The sequence below is a fragment of the Geotrypetes seraphini genome, chromosome 3, assembly GCF_902459505.1.
Source record: "Geotrypetes seraphini chromosome 3, aGeoSer1.1, whole genome shotgun sequence".
Lineage (NCBI taxonomy): Eukaryota > Metazoa > Chordata > Amphibia > Gymnophiona > Dermophiidae > Geotrypetes > Geotrypetes seraphini.
This window is the reverse complement of record NC_047086.1, coordinates 197,248,859-197,267,654: the sequence shown is the minus strand read 5'-3', so window position 1 is coordinate 197,267,654 and position 18,796 is coordinate 197,248,859. Positions and strand designations below refer to the sequence as shown.

The following is an 18,796-nucleotide window of genomic DNA, read 5'->3' as shown; positions in this document are numbered from 1 at the left end:
TTGGATGTCAGCATATTCTGTGCCAACATCTGCATAGTGAAGCAGCCAGATTTAAGACAGCTCTAAAACTGCCCGCTTGCCCTCCTCCCAGTCCAGCCCGCACCTCCCTAACCTACCCAGAGTATAGGTAAGTCCCCCAGGCCCACCTGCATATCTGGTGGTCCAGTAGGGTCTTCGGGTTCAGGAGTGCAGTCCCCTAGCTACTACCTTTCAAAATGGCCACTGCAACCTCTTGTGGAAACTCGTGGTACTATGAGAGGTTGCAGTGGCCATATTTAAAGTCCATCATGAGGGTTCTGTGCTGCCCCTGAAGGTCCCTGTTGGCCTACCTATACTTTGGGTAGGTTAGGGAGGGTTGGGGCCTTCTGGGGGGATTGTCATGGGCTGCTTGAAGTGGGAAGAGGGGAATCAATGTTCTGTTACATACCTTTCGGATTCCATACACTAGGTGTTCAATCGCAATCCAGGAGTTGCAGAAATCCACAAACCTTTCTGACCACATGCCTGAGAGCTAGCAAGCATATCCATTTACAATTTCTGCAAGCAATCCATGCAGAAGTCTTTGCAGTTGCTCTATTTTTTTTTTCTTTTTCTTAAAGTTCGCCTGTATTGGTGCATAGTGAGGCTTGAGAAATAGCCCGCTATCAACGTTTTAAGCCTGGAACACTGGATTTTCCAGTGCCCCGCTAGCTTTAACTACTGCATCGAGGGTATATAGATAGATAGATAGTTATAGATTTTGTTATTTATTATACAGAGTTGTGTCTGCTATGAACTTCTCTGAATTTGTAACCAAAGGGATTTTTATGATATTTATTCTTCTGTTTGTATTCCCTTTTTGGGCTTTATACATTGTGGGAACCTGTTCCAGAGCACGAATCAGGCTTAGATGGATACTCCTTGAACATCATCATACCAGAAAGGCTCAGAGGAATGGAGACCCATTCTGGATCTAAAGTCAGTCACCCGCTTCTTGGGAATTCAGTTTTTTCTGAATGGCAACGGAGTACACGGTGATAGCTGCTATCTTTCCAGGAAAGATTCTAGTGTCCTTGGATCTCACGGAGGCTTTATCTACCCATAGCATCACAGGTTTCTGCTCTTCCATGTTCTGCACAGCATTTCCAGTTCGCAGCTCTGCCCTTTGGCCTCATGATGGCACCTCACACTTTCACCAAAGTGATGGTAGTTGTGGTGACTTTCCGCCAGCAGGGGGTCCAAGTCCACCCTTCCTGGGACAACTGGTTGATCCGGGCTCCATCTTGTCAGGCATACAGAACTGTGGTGGAAATGGTAGTGTCTCTGCTGTAGGCGTTGCCAAGTTCAGGAAGAGATACTTGGTGTCCTCCCAGTTCCTGGAGTTTCTAGGCCTTCTCTTCGTCTCCAGACAAGGTTGTGTATTTCTTCTTTTCCCTTCGTGGAATCTTAACATCGTTCTGCAGGGCCTTGGAGAGGCTCCATTCGATCCACTGAAGGATGCTTCTCTTCTGGATCTGACAGTCAAGACTGTCTTTATGATCGCCGTTCTCTTGGCATGGTGGGTTTTTTTTTTTTTTAGTGCTTCAGGCTCTTTCGTGCAGGGCCTCCTTTATCTTTTTTCAGACACAGGAATTTTCTCCATGCTGTTACCTTCTTTCCTTTCTACTGAAAGTGGTTTCTGCCTTCCATGTTAACCAGGAAGTTAGTTTGTTTGCCTTTCCCTCCACAGGCTCGGAGAAAAGGGATTGGATCTTGCTCAAGTTGGCTGTCCGGAGAGTCTTGCTGCACTGTTTGGAAAGGACTAATAATTTCCGGCTGTCTGATCGCTTATTTGTCCTGACTGCTGCACTTGCTGTGGTTGGCAGCGGCAAAGACTTTGACTGCTCAATGGATTTGAATGGCCATTTCCGCGACTGCCATCGCCCACAGCAAGCAGCTGCTGATTTCGCTTAAAGCCCACTCAACTGGAAGTGTGGCTGTGTCGTGGGTAGAGTCTCATGCGATTCATCTTGATGAACTTTGCAGGGCAGCTACTTCATAATTTATTTATTTATTATTTAGTTTATTTATTTAATTTGTTTTCTATCGTTGTCCCCAAAGAGCTCAGAACAAGTTAACAGATTAAACATACATTATTTCAGTACAAGATTACAAATCAAGTTTTTATCCTAACTTGGCACATACTAGTGGTCTGATATTAATGTACAGTGCTCCCCTGCTCATTTGCAGTTCGCGAATCGCGGACTCGCTCATTCGCGGTCTGCTCAGACCGTCTCTTCCTGTAGTAAAGTCGGGCTACACCAATCAGGAGCTGTGTGTCAAAGCAGCTTCTGATTGGTGTCACCCGACTTTACTACAGGAAGAGGCGGTCAGAGCAGACTATAAGTGATTTTCTTCACCCACCGGTGCTCCAGCTGCCCTCCTGCCTCTCCAGCTGCCCTTTCCTGCCTCCCCTGCCTTTTGACAGGCGAAAAACAGCATTTGTGGTTTTTCTAAATTCGCGGGGGTTCCTGGAATGGAACCCCCTTGAATTTCAGGGGAGTACTGAATATAATATACAGTTTACGGGTTATGATTTGCCATAGTTATCCTTGCAGCACAATTTCATCCTAATTTGACACACATGGACAGTTTACAGGTTAGATTTGTCATAGTTACAGTGCAAGATTTTACAATATTAAATTTTCCTTACGTGACACATACTGGTTCTGGTACCAATATACATTTCTTTGTAGTCCATGGGTCAAGGACAGGGGTTAAATGAAGTTATGGTTTTATTGCTTTTCTAAAGTTGAGGAATCCTTCAAGGGATATGATCTGTGGTGGCAGTCAATTCCAGTGACTCGGTATGAAGTGGGAGTAGGACCGTTGTTTGGTGGTTTGCAGTTGAAGGCCACGACCGAGTGGATGTGGCAGCTCGTTCTGATGCCGAATTTTGAGACCTCGATGTTGAGAGCAGGCTCTTCTGTCCCTCCCTAGATGTCACCACTTTGGTATGTCACCTAGCGTATGGAATCCAGAAAGGACGTAACAGAATGGAAGATTAGGTTTAAACCTTCGATAATCTTCTTTCTGTTAGTCCCTGTAGGATTCCGTATGACCCGCCCTCTCTGTGTACACTCAGTTGTTTGGAATAACCTGCTTCTTTCTGCCTTGATTATTCTTCTTAACAGGCTTGAACACTTTCCAGCCAGTTGACAGATCCTGTGGAGCATTTTCTGTGAGTATACATATTACCGAAGGTCTTTCTTGGGGTGCTCGTTGCACACAGCAGGTTAGTTTTCCATTGTTCTTCAATGTTTTTCCTGAGTTGCCTTTGTGCCTGTTTATCATTTATTAATATTTGTAGAGCAAACCAGTTCAAGAATTACTTATGTTGTTGAGGATCCTCCCCCGTTCCCCCTTTTCATGGATTTGTTCAGGTATGTACTTGGGTTTGGGACTTAGGGGGCGGAGCATGTGCTCAGAAAAGTGTTGGATTTCTGCAACTCCCAGATTGTGGGTTGGAATTGAACACCTAGCATACAGAATCCTACAGGGACTAACAGAAAGAAGATTATTGAAGGTATAAACCTATGTTCCATTGGGAGGGGCAGGACGAGTGCAGTTATTTTTAAAAGAACAAAAATACTTAATGTGGGTCCCGACCCAATATTAATTGAATATTGGGATATATTTTAGCCGGCAACAATCAACACTTTAAAAAAGCTGACCGCTGCTGGCTGAATATCAGTGGGTTGGTTTATGGAAATCTAATTCCTGGGTTAGTGACCTTGAATTAATGATTTTGATTATACCAGATAAAGCTTTGGGGTGAATACAGTATGTCCGGGGCAGTACTTGGAGAGACCTCACAGGAAAGAGACTTGGGAGTTTTGCTCGACAAGTTGATGAAGCTGTCTGCACAATGTGCTGTGGTGGCAAAAAGGGCGAACAGAATGCTAGGAATGATAAAGAAGGGGATTACGAACAGATCAGAGAAGGTTATCATGCCATTGTACCGGGCCATGGTGCGTCCTCACCTGGAGTACTGCATCCAGCACTGGTCGCCATACATGAAGAAAGGCACGGTACTACTTGAAAGGGTCCAGAGAAGAGCGACTAAAATGGTTAAGGGGCTGGAGGAGTTGCCGTACAGTGAAAGATTAGAGAAACTGGCCTCTTCTCCCTTAAAAAGAGGAAACTGAGAGGAGACATGATCGAAACATTTAAAACGCTGAAGGGAATAGACTTAGTTGATAAAGACAGGTTGTTCACACTCTCCAAGGTAGGGAGAACGAGAGGGCACTCTCTAAAGTTGAAAAGGGATAGATTCCGTACAAACGTAAGGAAGTTCTTCTTCTCCCAGAGAGTGGTGGAGAGCTGGAACGCTCTTCCCGGAGTCTGTTGTAGGGGAAAACACCCTCCAGGCTTTCAAGACTAGGCTGGACAAGTTCCTGCTAAACTGGGAAGTACACAGGTGAGGCTGGACTCATTTTAGAGCACTGGTCTTTGACCTGGGGGCTGCCGCGTGAGCGGACTGCTGGGCATGATGGACCACTGGTCTGACCCAGCAGCGGCAATTCTTATGTTCTTAATTGGAAACCCAAATGTAAGAATTGTCTTAGCTTTGGTACAAGAGACTAAGATGCTGAAGGCAGCACCAGGCTTCTATATGGGGAGTGAAGTCACCTCTGAGCTGTTTATCTCTGGCTCCATCTGCTTGCACAGGGATATAACCCACTTGTCTGGACTGGTCTGGCAGGACTCATGGAAAGGGAAAATTAACTGGTAAGTCCAAATGTTTCCTTGCTTTGAAGCTGTTAATATGTTTTTATGAAACACTATACCAGGGACTCTCAACCCAGTCCTTGGATCATACCCAGGCAGTCAGGTTTTCACTACACCCATGATGAATATGCATAAGGCAGTGAATGTATATTTATCTTGTGCATATTCATTGTGAGTATCAGAGTGGCTTGATTGTGTTACAAAGACTGGGATGGACATCCCTGAGCTATACTAATTACAAATGTGTGCTTAGTCAAGCTGGAAACATTCTCTTCATTTCCTCTTCACTCTTCTGAACTGTGATGGTGTAGTAGTTCTCAAGTCTGCAAATTCAAAGGTGATAGTCAGGGGGGATAATGTTTCATCTGCACTTTAACCTGACACCTGTCTACTTCACAGGATATCGAGGTGACCGTTATGACTCAGACCGTTATCGAGATGGCCCTCGCAGAGATGGAGATCGTTATGAGAGAGATCGCTATGACCGAGGTCCTCGAGATCGTTATGATGACAGAGATCGCAGGGACTTTGACAGAGATCGCAGGGACTTTGATCGAGGTATGCAGCTGCCACTTTGGATTTTAAAGGACTCTGTGTTAATGCTAGGATGTGGGGTAGGGGAACTATGAAAGGTGCTTAGTATTCTTTTGACCATTGGGCCTGGTTTAATTTGGTCTGTCTTGCCTCATTTTAGTTTTACCTCCCCTTTAGTGTTGGGTAAAATCATTTTGACAAAGATTTAAAATCGAAATCATTAAGTACAAAATGAATTTGAAATCAAAATCGATAAGCCAGTTGTAATTTCAAATCAAAATCAGTCAACAAATGATTTTAAATTGAAAATTATTGTTACAGGTTTATTTACTTATTATACCACTTTTTCACCCCATAGTGAAATGGTGTAGTGGCCATTAGTTCACTCTTCAAGGTAATATGTAGAAATAAAACAAAAACATAAAGGAATAAATAATTCCTTTTTTATTAAACTAAGTTAATGTAGTTTATGATTAGTTTAGTTAGTCCAATAAAAAAAAGTGGTATTTGGGGAGTGGCCAAGATAGTGGCATGTACCTGGTGAGCTCTGTATCTCTCTTGTGCTAAGCTGCAATTTTCCTCTTATTTTTGCCACAAACTATGGTATGACGCTGCATACTAAAAGGAAGGGAACTGTGCAGTTTACCTCTACACTGGACCGCACTTCCTCACCACTGCAGCAAGACATTGAGAAATATCTCACTGGGAATCCAGTAACGTTAACCAGTAGTGAGAGACCTGCTAAAGCACTTATGTAAGGAATTGCCGAGCTTTCAGGTTCAGATATCACGTTTTCTCCCCTGGAATTAACTTATCTACCGTGACTGCGTCAGAAGTGGGTTCGTCAACGGAGCAAGTTGGGTTGGTTGGAATGCGGTCACCAGAAACTGAGGGTGGCTCGCCGCTGGAAGGACGCTATAAAAATCGAAGTGATTCTAGAGTGAAAAGTTCTGGGCCTTCCATGGCAATTATACTTGAAACAGTTTGGAAGGTGGTTATGGATTTGACATAGATAGTTCAGGATTTGAAACAAGATTCTTCGATTAAGGCTCAACAGTTCAATCAGATATTTCTTCTTTATCCCAGGACAAGCAGGCAGCATATTTTCACATGTGAGTGACATCATCCAAGGTGCCCCGGTACAGACAGCTTTAAAAGTGTATTGCCACTTCAAGTTTTTACAAACTTCGCGAGTGCCTTTCTACCCGATGTAGGCTCACAGTACCTCAGTTCTTCATTTTCAGCGGAGCGAAGAAGTCTAATTTTGCTGACTGTCGGTTGCCGTTTGCCTTCCCGTTCTGTTTTTTCAAGCAATTTTTTTCTTCAAGTTTTGTTAGGCTCTTTTTTATTTATTTATTTTAATTGTAGTCCGTTTTTTCCTCAGACTCCACCTCAAGTTTTTTTGTTTCCCTTTTTGGCAGTCATTTTTAATTAAACATTAAGTTTAATCTATGCGAACAAGTTTTCCCCATGTCGAAGCTTGCAACAGGGTTTAAGAAGTGCTATCAGTGTCAAAGACCTTTTTCTATCATGGACCCTCACAGCTGGTGCCTTCAGTGTTGGGACCTGCTCATCGAAGCGAGTCTTGCACCAGGTGTTCTACTCTTCAAAAGCGCTCTCGTAAAGCCCGTCAGATTCAGTAAGAAAGCTGTTTGGTTCATCTGTGTACCAACCATCTTCAGAGATGGTCCGACAAGACCATCTACATCAGAGCATCTTCCAGCATCGGGAAAGTCATGTATATCTTTCCAGCATGCATCACTGATTTCTACAGACCTTTCAGCAACGTCATCGACCCATGGACTTGCAGGTTGTCTTTCCATCTAGGTGTGCATCCTCTTCAAGGTCACCCTCACTAAGGCAACCTGCAGTGCCGATAGTAGCGGTTGATATGCCTACAGTAGTGGCACCTGCAGTTCAACACACGTCACAGGCCTCGACAGCATCAAGTCTCTTAAGCCACAAGATGACGTCATCCGATCTGCAGACCTCTAACCTGTCTCTCTTGTGCTGGGTGCATCTTCTCCCAAGTCACCCGCATTGAGGCAGTCTGCAGCACTGTCAGTACCAGTTGGTACATTATCGATACTGGTGCAATCCTATATGCCTACGGTACAAGTGCCTGCTGTTCAACACACATTGCAGGCTTCGACGATATTGATGTACAGATTTCCGTCCCCAGTCGCCTACATCGAGGCAGTCTGGGGCACCATCGGGTACATCATCAGTGGTGCAATCTTTTCGAGGGAAGATCGATGGTTTCTTCCACAGGGAGATTGCCAGTGTGCTTAAGTCACACTTCATGCCTCTCCCTCAGTTGACTCTCTCAGTACTGGCTCAAATTGACACCTCTTTGGAGTCTCACAGTACCCCTGTGACTGATCCATCGAAGCATCAGGCTTCTACTATATCACCTGCTAGGAGACGTCGTACTACCGCTGCACATCGAGTCATGACCTCCTACTCTGAAACAACAACTTGCTTTCCCTCCGTCCTCTTCACCTTTATCGGACCGGTACCAGAAGCGTCACAAGTTTTCTCATAGACATTTTTTCCCAGAAATGCTGTATGGATCAAGATCTGATGCAGGGTGCAGTGTCTCTTTTTCAGAACCTGAGACATCGTTTCCCAATATGCAGTCTTCACATGAAGATTTGGCCTTTTCCTCATACATTAGTCAGCTGGGCAAGGACTTATCTCTTCCAATGGAATTCATCTTTACTTAGAGTTTTCAGACATATGCGATTTTACCGAGTTTCCCAGAGAGTTTTCCAACTTGCCATTACATGACATGTTTAAACAAACTCTCTTTAAGAATTGGGAAACACCTTTATCATTCAGATCTGCTCCTGTTAATCTAGATTCTATGTATACAATCTTGCCTACTCCAGGGTTTGACAGTCATCAACTTCCACATCATTCTTTAATAATAATAATAATAACAACAACTTTATTTTTGTATACCGCAATACCACAAACAGTTCAGAGCGGTTTACAATGCAAGAGACTGTACATACACAGCGAAGATACAATGCAAGGGGAAGTACTATGCAGTTGAGAGCACTTTACAATGTAGGGGACTGTACCTATTCAGCATGGGTGTTATTAGTGGAGTCAACTCTAAAGAAATACTTTGATACCAAAGACCATGATTCTTTGTCTCCAAGTCATGAGGGCCGCACTATGGACAGTTTTGGCCGTCGACTTTACAAAAACTCCTTGCTATTGAATAGAATCCTCAATTATTCTTTCTACATGTCTCTGTATATGCAACTCCAAAATTGAGTACTAAATCTAGTACCCAAGTTACTTGCAAACAACATGTATGTTGGTTATCTGATTTCCAATAATATTTTCCTTCAGAATACCTTTTGGAATACCAACAATCTATACATACTCTTTCTCAAACTGCAACATATATTCCACGCTCACTCTCGGATGCTTTTCAGATCTCCTCTAGAGCAGTGGTTCCCAACCCTGTCCTGGAGGACCACCAGGTCAATCGAGTTTTCAGGATAGTCCTAATGAATATGCATGGAGCAGATTTGCATGCCTCTCATTTCCATTATATGCAAATCTCTCTCATGCATATTTATTAGAGCTAGCCTGGTAGTCCTCCAGGACAGGGTTGGGAACCATTGCTCTAGAGCATCTGCTATGTCCTCTAGAGCGTCTGCTATGAGGCGCTTATCTTGGCCCAGACATTGACATCAATCTTCAGAATAGGCTGGCTAATGTTCCATGTTTGGGAAAGTTGCTGTTTGGTGAGTCTGTAGAGACAGCAGCACAACAGCTAGAAAAAGTCTTAAGCCTCATTCTCAAAAATCTTCTGTGAGACCCAGATCGCTTGATCTTCATCCATCTTCTCCCGCATCATCTAATTCTGGGTAGTCTCACCGACTTCTATGACCATTCTCATCACTTGATGGACCTTTTCCACCCACTGCTTTTATTTTTACCATATCGTCAGTGGGACCTTGAGTATTACACCACCTCTGTTATTACACTTCCTCGGGAGGATCACCCTCTTCATTTCTTTCATATCTTGAGCTGTTTGTAATGGGTTTCATCTACAGCTCTTTGATTCCCAGTATTTCTCATGGTCTACTCTGCAATTTTTTATTTTTGGGAACTTTATCAACATCTTGAATCTGTTTGGTGGTTTGTTCCCTCTTGTCTCAGCAGAGCTGGGGAGTAGCCTAGTAGTTAGTGCAGTGGACCATAAATTAAGAGATATAAGTTCAAATCCCACTGTTCATTTCATGCCCCCTTAAGGGGTGCTCTCAACAACAGTCAATGGTCCTGTTTTCTTCAACGATTGAGGTTCGACACCAGCTTGCCTAAGTCTCAACTTCCAACTCTTCAATTTATAGAGGCCCTGCTCAGCACCCTTCAGCTCAGGGTGCTCCTACCTCAGCAAAGGCAATATGATTCAACTTTGCAGCTGGACCACAGCTTCCATCTATCCTAGCAGGCAGACAATAATGCTATTAGTCACGTGACGCCTGCAGTCCATGTGGCTCCCTTTGTGAGTCTCCATCTCGGGACATCTCTGGTCCCTAGCCTCCCAGGGACCTCAAGCTCTACATCTACTTTCGCAAGAGCTACCAATTCAAGCAAGAATACAATTCAAGTTCTACTGTCTCCTATTTAAATCCATGAACGGCAACAGCCCAATATACCTAAACAACCGTCTAATCCGAACCACCTCAACCAGACAAAGGAGAGCCCACACTCCATTCACATACCCCCCAATCAGAGAAGTCAAACGGAAAAAAACTGTATAATGGCCTCCTGGCCACACAAGCAGCGAGATTAGACCACCAACTCTCTACTTTGCTGATAACGACCCCTGACTACAGAACATTTAGAAAAGAAATAAAAACCATACTATTTAAAAAAATCCCTGATATCCAACAATCGAAACCAACCTAACGCCTCCCTTCTCTCTAAACAACCTAACGCCACAAGAACCACCTCATCTCTATGAACCAAGTTGACTAATTCCCTAACTATTCTATAATTCCTCTGGAAATGGCAAGATAGATCCTTTTTGTAATCCGCCTTGAACCGCAAGGTAACGGTGGAATAGAAATCACTAATGTAATGTAATATAATCTTCATTGCTACATCTCTGCAGTGGCAGATGAATTTAGTAAATCTTCCAAAAGGCTGTTGTTTCATATCCCTCCACGACAGATAATTCTACCCACAAACTCCTCAAGATATGCTTGGCAAGTTCATCTTCACATCCTTCGCAAAGTTTCTCTTCTGCCCAAGAGCAAAAATATTACCTCAATCTTTTGGTACTCAGGGCCATTCGCACTGCTCTCAAAACTTCTCAGCAGCTTGTTATCCAGTCAGGTCCTCCTGAACAATCAAGTCGCAATATAAACAAGCAAGGAGGACTAGTGTCTCTCTTTCTCTCTCAGGAGGCCCAGAGGATTTGACACTGGGGATTGCTCACAACATATTCCTCAAAACGGTCTATATTCAAGGGGGAGAAGAATTATTTTGCCGATAAACTCAGCAGATTTCTCCAGCCACGCGAGTGAATGCTTGCCTCTACAGTCTTGCACCAGATATTTTCTCACTGGGGGTCTCCTCAGATTGACCTGTTTGTGTCCCCCCCAAAATCACAAGCTGCCCCAATTTTGCGCCATAGATCACCAAATCTTCCCAGCTTATCAAGACATAAATGTTCATAATACTATCTTGTAAACAACTGAATATTTTTCTAAAGTGTGTAGAATCCTCAGAGGGCTCACTTTCCTTTATTTAGAGTTCATAGAAGGATAATATGAGCCAATATCTTCAATGAATACTTTCTTTTGTATATTTTTAAACTTTCTCTTCTTATCTTATATATAAAGTGCAAATGTAGCAGTTTTTTGTGCAAACTTAGCAGTAATAAATAAAAGATGCATAAGAACTTATCTTATTCTTAAAGTGCATTGCGGGAGCGCCTCCACCGACATGACATGTTTCAAAATTTTCATCAGGGTCAAGGCTCCCAGCCCAACATTAGCAGGCAGTTCTCATGTCACGCTCCAGTGAATTTCATTCATATTGCTTGATTTTGGTGATTAATGTCAATAACAGGATATCTGTGCTATGATTTGAGCGGACTCCAAATTAAGTAGGATGGAGGCAAGAATGTTCTTCAACGTAGGTGGAGAGCTGTTTGCTAATGTGTGTTTCAAGAAGTTTGGTTAGTATTGGGATTCTAATTATCGGTCTGTAAAGGTCTACATTCTGGGCTTTAGGGATCGGCATGAGAGTGATTAGCCTCATTCGGGGCTTCAGGGATAAGCCCCATTTGGGGGGCTTTAGGGATCAGCATGAGAGTGTTTAGCCCCATTTGGAATGATAGTTGGTCTTGATGAAGAAGATTGTTTAAGAGATTTGTCATCCAGTCTATGATGTGGTCAGGGGCTTCTGTTAGTAGGAGGTTAGGGATTGGTTGAGTATCTCTGTGCTCACAATTTTCTGATGTTTTTTTATCCTTTCTCTAGTACTATTCCATAGGCCTGCTGAAACAGGCAGGCCTTGAAATGCTTTCTAAATCAAGGTAGGGAGAATTATGGGTGTGACATAAAAGAAGGCACCTTTTGTGTACATTCTAGTTTTGCATTTTTAAGCCCCGGGACGTCAAGAAGGGAAGCCTGACTGGAATATAATTCATGCGACGGCTTATACGGTTTCAATAAATTATACAAAGTAATTGGTTGACCTACAGTAAAAGTAGGACTTAAATACAATTACCATGATTTTAAATCTAATACGATAGTAGACTGCTAACCAGTGACTATGCACCAACAATGAGGTGAACAAATTGTTCTAACACTTGTTTTGTTTCAATAATAGCAATTTCTGAAACATGTGATCTGTTAGTCTGTGTGACGTAGAGTTTCTATCTGTCTAGCTGCACCAAATAGTCTTTCCACTGATGAGGGGAGTGTTGTATTGACTTTAATGAAGAGTTTCTTTATAGCAGGAAAAAAATGCAAACTATCAGTTGAAGAACTTTGATCAGCAAAGTAGTTCAGAGGCTTGAGTGCAGACTGTGGCACCCCTGTGTAACAACGCTCTGGGTATCAAGGAGCCAGCGGTGAATTTATCTTCTCCCTCCCCTCTCCCCCCGACACATCATGTGAATTTTCAGGGATTTGAATCCCTGGTTGGGGTCCGCCAGACCAGCAGCAAGAAGATCTCTAGCAGCAGACTGTTACTGGCATTTTCTGAGGCAGAAATCCTTTCCCTGCAGACAGGCTGCTTCAAGTTGACAGGCACCAGAAGTCAGTGAGTACTCCCATTATTCCCTGTGGGGAAAATCGGAGGGGGAAGGGATGTCTGAAGAAGCCAGATTTGAGCTCCCAAGGGCCATTTTTAGTACTAATTTTCTGGCAGGAGCCATCTTAGATTTTTAGCAATTCTTATTTTCAGAGTGCTTCTTTTCTGCTACAAAACCCCTTGTTTTGCCTAGGGATCATCTGTAATGGATGCCCCAGGCCAGTCTAGCCACAATTCCTGCATGTTTTGTACAGATTTACTGGCTGAGGAGTGTCCATGTTCCATGTGCCATGGGGCACAGGAAGAACTTCAAGATATCTTGCATAATGCACCACATCATATATGCAAGCTCTGCAGAACCGCTCATAAATCTATTCCTGGCCTGTCCTAACTAGAAACATTAGAAAACTCCTCTTGATCCTTCCTTCACCAAAAGGAATTAAATATAAATGTATATTCAGCAAGCTCTTCACCTACATCGGTACAAAGAATTGGAACAACCTTCCAGTGGACATCGAAACAGAATACCATCACCTAAGATTTCGGAAGAAACTAAAAGCCTCCCTCTTCGGATTGATCCACTCAATTGATAACGGCTAGGAAAAACTCTAATTCTTGGAAATTACCAATCTCTCCGTGTTCCTATTCCCCCAAAGATGTTCTCTAGCCCCATGCCCTTCCGCTCTTTCTTCTCCCTCCTCCCTTCTTACTGCCCTCCAACTCCATCTCCATGTTCTTCATTCTTTGTATTAAACTTTGTTAATTGTATGTCGCCTTGAACCTAGACAGGTATAGTGACTGATAAATATTAGATTAGATTAGATTAGAAGGCGCGGGAGTTTTGGGCTCAGTCTCTCTTCAGGGCATTGGAAGCACAGAAAGCCTGGTCTGTGGGGAACAGATCCCATTGAGGCGACACGCAACGAGGGGGCGAAACACAAGGGCGTGGTGACAGAGGAGGCCCTAATCCCCCAGTCTGGGGTCTTGCAGGGGTCCTTAGGGTCTCCGGAGAAAGGCTTTTTCTTAATTTCAGTCTTGTAGAAAGCCAACTCAGCGGACATGGGAAGCACTGCGCTGCCTGTGAGCATGCTGGTTCTGCCTCAGGGGGATCCATGTCCCAAGCAGGCGTCTCCGGCGTCTTCCTAGTGTCAGTTACCCTTCGGAGCAGAACTAAGATGACTGGAAGTCTTTTTCAATGCCCTTATCACAAGACTCCACTTCATCTGTGGATGATTTGGGATCCATTTCAGGGTCTGGAGTTCAGGAGGCAGGGCAGCTGTGCTTTTATTTAAGTGTTTAATTCGTTTTCTATCCCATTCTCCCTAAAGAGCTCAGAATGGGTTACAGGTTGACATACATAATATACAGTTAACAGGTTACAAATTTGCCATAGTTACAGTACAAGTGTTTTTTTAATGCAAGTTTTTATTCTAATGTGACACATACTAGGGATCTAATACCAATATACATAATATGCAGTTTACAGGATAAATTTGACATAGTTACAGTGCAAGATTTCTCAATATAAGTTTTTATCCTAACCTGACACATACCGAAGATCTAGTACTAATATACATTAATATTTCTTTGTAATCTATCGGCCTTAGGCAGGGGTAAGTTTTATTGCTTTTCTAAAGATCTGTTCAGCATATACGGAGGAAACTTAGTTGTCGTCATGTAGCCTTGCACCATGTTGTGCAAGGTTTTGAATGCTAGCATCAGGCCCTTGAAGACACAATGTTTGGCTATGGGCAGCCAGTGAGCCGACAGTAGAGCCTGGAAGACTGGGTCATGGGCATGGAGGTTTTTAGAAGTCCAATTACTGTGTTTTGTACACGCTGGAGACGTATGTTCTTTGCTGTGAGACCGTTTTCAATAGGGCGTTGCAGTAGTTCATGCGGGAGAGGACTAAGGCATAGAATAGTTGGGTGAAGTCATACTCAGAGAAGTAGTTCCTTAGTTTTGGAGTTGACGTAGGTAGTAAAATAGAAACATAGAAGTATGATGGCAGATAAAGGCCAAATGGCCCATCTATCTTGCCCATCCGCAGACTTTCAGGACAAGGAAACCTGCTCACCTGCCTACCGCTGCTCCCTAACACACGCCCCCATCTCAGATAGAATGTGAAAGAAACACTCGCCTACATCCGTATGCAAATATACACAACCTTAGCCCACCCTCTGCATTATGATGTAATTGGGCGATTTGTTAAAGCCCTGGGCAGGAAATTAACAGCTGTGGCGGGTTTTTGGGCAACTTCTGGTCAAATACTGGTCTTTTATTGACTGGTTTTCTGGAGCAGACACAGATGGTCGAAGTAGAGCTGTATTCTGATTACAGGGAAGATTCGTATGTGCCAACACTTGGAGCCCTGATTGAGATTCAAACAAATCCAGATCTACACAGCCCAGCTCAAATGGGCTATTTTTTTTTTTTGGTAGGAGTCGGTGATGCCCTCAGGTTTCTGCTTCTTCCTTCAGCTGTGTCCGCTCAGGTCCTATCGGTTTGTCTACCTTTAATTTAATTTGACTACCTCCTCATGAACACAACCCTCTGAAAATCGATCAGGGTCTACCACTCCACCATCCCTATTCACATTTATATTCTTTAGCCCCGCTCCCGGATCTTCAGCCTTTTCTTTATCAGCTTCTACATATTCTTTCCTTCTTTCCACCTTTGAGTCTCATAATGCCACTTTTTGCACGTCTTTCTATCACCGATATATCTAAAGAAAAGGTGTTGTCTCCCTGTTTTACTGTGTCAGCTATTTTTTCTTCCATTTGCATCTTTGCTTTCCTGACTACATGACCAGCCTCTCTTCTTTTCCAGATATTTTTGCGTCTTCCTCTTTCTGCCATCTTCTATAGTTTATGAAAACTAACCTCTTTTTCCTTACCTTCTCAACTACTACTTTTGAGAACCAAACAGCCTTCTTTTCCTCTTACTTTTACTTACTTGCTTAACAAAAAAGTTTTATCGCCCTTACAATAACTCCTTTCAGTGTTGTCCATTGCATTTCTACTCCTTCCAGATGTTCCCATCCAGAGAACAATTTCTTGATGTAATCCCCCATCCGAGCAAAGTTCATTTTTTAAAAGTCTAGAAACTTTACTTTTGAATGAGTCCTCTCTATACCTGTCTTAATATTAAACTAAACCATGCAGTGATCACTGGATGCCAGATGATCACCCACTGTAACATCAGAAACACCTTCCCCGTTTATAAGCACTAAGTCCAGTATGACCCCATCCCACATGGGTTCCATTACCAACTGCTGGAACAGTTCTCTTTGAAGAGAATCCATGATCTCCCTACTTCTAGAAAACCCTGCAGTAGGGTTACCCCAATCAACATCTTGCATGTTAAAATCACCTATTAGTAAAACTTCCCCTCTTTTAAATATATTCTGAATGTCTACTATTAAATCTGTCCTCTTCTGTCTGTGAAGGAGGCCTGTATATCACACCAATAAAAATATATTTACCATTCCCTCTTTCCAAATTGATCCACAGTGCCTCTTCCTTGTCCTGCAGATCCTGCAATTGTGTGCCTTTAACTTATAATGCTACTCCCCCCCCCCCCCTCCTTTTCTTCCTACCCTGTCTTTCCTGAACAGATTGTAGCCTGGTATAACTACATCCCAGTCATGGTTCTCTGTGAGTCATGTCTCTGTGATTGCCACTATAATCCAACTCTTTCCATCACAGCTTCTAGATCCAGAATCTTGTTTCCCATACTTTGAGCATTAGTATATACAGTGGTACCTCGGTTTACGAGTGCACCGGTTTGCGAGTGTTTTGCAAGACGAGCAAAACATTCACAAACTTGGTGCCTCGTAAACCGAGCTTGCCTCGCTGTACGAGCGCCCCCCCCCCCCCCCCCCGCGAACCGGCACCCACTCCCCCCCACGATCCGACACCCCCCCCCCCCCCCCGCCGCCATCGGGCACCCCCCCCCCCCCCGCTGCAACCTGAGATCCCCGAACCCTCTTCTTACTTCCAGTGTAGCCTCCGCATCGGCACCGCACCGGCACCAACACACAGGACATGCTGGTGCCGGTGCTGATGCCGATGCGGAGGCTACACTGGAAGTAAGAAGAGGGTTCGGGTGGGTTGGGGGATCTCAGGTCGCAGCAGGGGGGTGCCGGATTGCGGGGGGGGAGGGTGCCGGTTCGCGGGGGGGGCCTTCGGGGGGAGCAATACTGGTTCTCGTGGGGGGGAAAAGCAGCACTGCTGGCCTCGGGGGGGGGGGGGGGAAGGTGGGGGGTGGGAACATATCAAAGCAAGTTTCCCTTACTTCCTATGGGGAAACTTGCTTTGATATACGAGCATTTTGGATTACGAGCATGCTCCTGGAACGGATTATGCTCGTAATCCAAGGTACCACTGTACTGCTTTCCAGAAATTGTCCCCTTTTCCCATCCTTGTACAGGTATTCAGTAATTTACTTACCTGAGGGCTTATACTCACCCTGAGAGATATGGTTAGAAAGTGACAGGTTAGAGCGAGTATTCCTAGGCTGCATGCTTGGTTCTTCGCAGTTATAGTAGTTGAGTCCCAGTGTAGCAAGGAACGGGTGCTGTTGCAGTGTTCTTTGCGGATCCAAAGTAATTCTGTTTTGGAGGTGTTCAGTTGCAATTTGTTGATGGACATCCCAGTTTTTGATTTCCGAGAGGCATTTCATGATCTGGGCATCACGGGTTTCTCCTAGCAGTAGGTACAGTTGGATGTCATCCATGAAGGCTTTAATCTTGGTATTTGTGGGCTGTGTTTAGGACTGCTCTAAAGTAGAGATCGAATAATAGGGGGGATAGTAGAGCCTCATGTGGAACACTGTATGTGATCGGTTTTGATAGCGCATCATTGAGCAGAACACTTTGGGGTCTGTTATTCAGGAAGGAGGTGAACCATCATAGTGCAATGTCTCGGATTCTAATTTCAGAGAGCCACACAATGAGGAGAATATGGTCAGTAGTGTTGAACGCCGCGCTGAGATGAAGGGTAGGTTGGAGGCAGGTCTAAAGTTGCTAGGCACATTGGGGTCGAGTAGGTTTTTTTCAAGATCAGTCTGACTGCCGACTTCCAGTTTTATGGGCACTATGCCTGTTTGTAGAGAGGTGTTGATGAGATGAAGGATGGAGTCTTTAAAGGCATCTTTCACAGCCACTAGGGGGCTCAGACCTGATAGATGGTGAAGATCCCAAATTCTCCTCTCTCGAGTGGATTACATTGTGAATGCTATGTATGATTTTATCAGATTAAGTTATGATGTTTATTTTCTTCTAATACAGTGGTACCTTGGTTTACGAGTGCACCGGTTTGCGAGTGTTTTGCAAGACGAGCAAAACATTCGCAAAATCGGCACCTCGGAAACCGAGCACGCTTCGATTTGCGAGCGCCCCCCCTGCGAACCGGCAACCCCCCTCCCCCCCCCCCCGACCTGAGGTCCCCCCACTCCACCCGAACCCTCTTCTTACTTTTCTGTAGCCTCCACAGCGGCACTGGCACCAGCATGTCCTGTGCGTGGTGCCGGTGCCTGAAGATCTGCTTCCTGTGCTGGGCCTGAGAGTTCACGTCGAACATGAACTCATCCATCACAACATAACAAAACATTCCTCTTATATACCACAGGACCATGAAGCTCTATGCGGTTTACAAATGAGAAAGTTGTTACAATTGAATGAAATAACTTAGTTTCCTATACTGTATACTTGGTGAACAGATATGTTTTCAAATGCCTTCTGAAATCTAAGTAAGTACTGGAAGTTGTAATTAAGAAATTTAAATCTTTGTCCCAGGATGCTGCCTGATAGAATAAGAGACATTGATGGAATTTTTAAAGTTTGCATCCTTATACAGATGAAAATGTGAAATTGGTATGTGAGTGTCTCATATATTTACTAGTAGCAACAGAGGGATCCAATCTGGGCATATAGCCTGTTAAGTTAGATCCCCTCCCTCATTTTCCCATTACCGAAAGATCTGCTATTGGAGTACAGCCTCTCAAGTGAATCACTTTCTTTTCCTTGACTGTCTGTCTCATCCATATTCTCTGCTGAGTCTTGAATATGGAGAATACTATATAGAAGGTTCACTGATTTTGTTCCCTCAGCAGGATCAACCAGGTTCTTCAGTTCAGAACGTATACCACTGTACCGTCATTGCTAATACAGTAGTCCGGGAGATATTCACACTGTTCTTTTGGAATATCTTACACTACT

General features: G+C 43.9%; 1 protein-coding gene across 5 annotated transcripts in view; it reads left to right on the top strand.

Annotated features, from left to right (window-relative positions):
* The window catches only part of EIF4B (eukaryotic translation initiation factor 4B), a 246,767-nt gene that overhangs the window by 129,950 nt on the left and 98,021 nt on the right, over positions 1-18,796 (top strand). For all 5 annotated transcript variants that reach the window (XM_033936328.1, XM_033936327.1, XM_033936329.1 and 2 more), the window contains exon 7: positions 5,149-5,307. In XM_033936328.1, the coding sequence (XP_033792219.1) occupies positions 5,149-5,307 (159 nt within the window). The remainder of the gene's footprint in view (positions 1-5,148; positions 5,308-18,796) is intronic.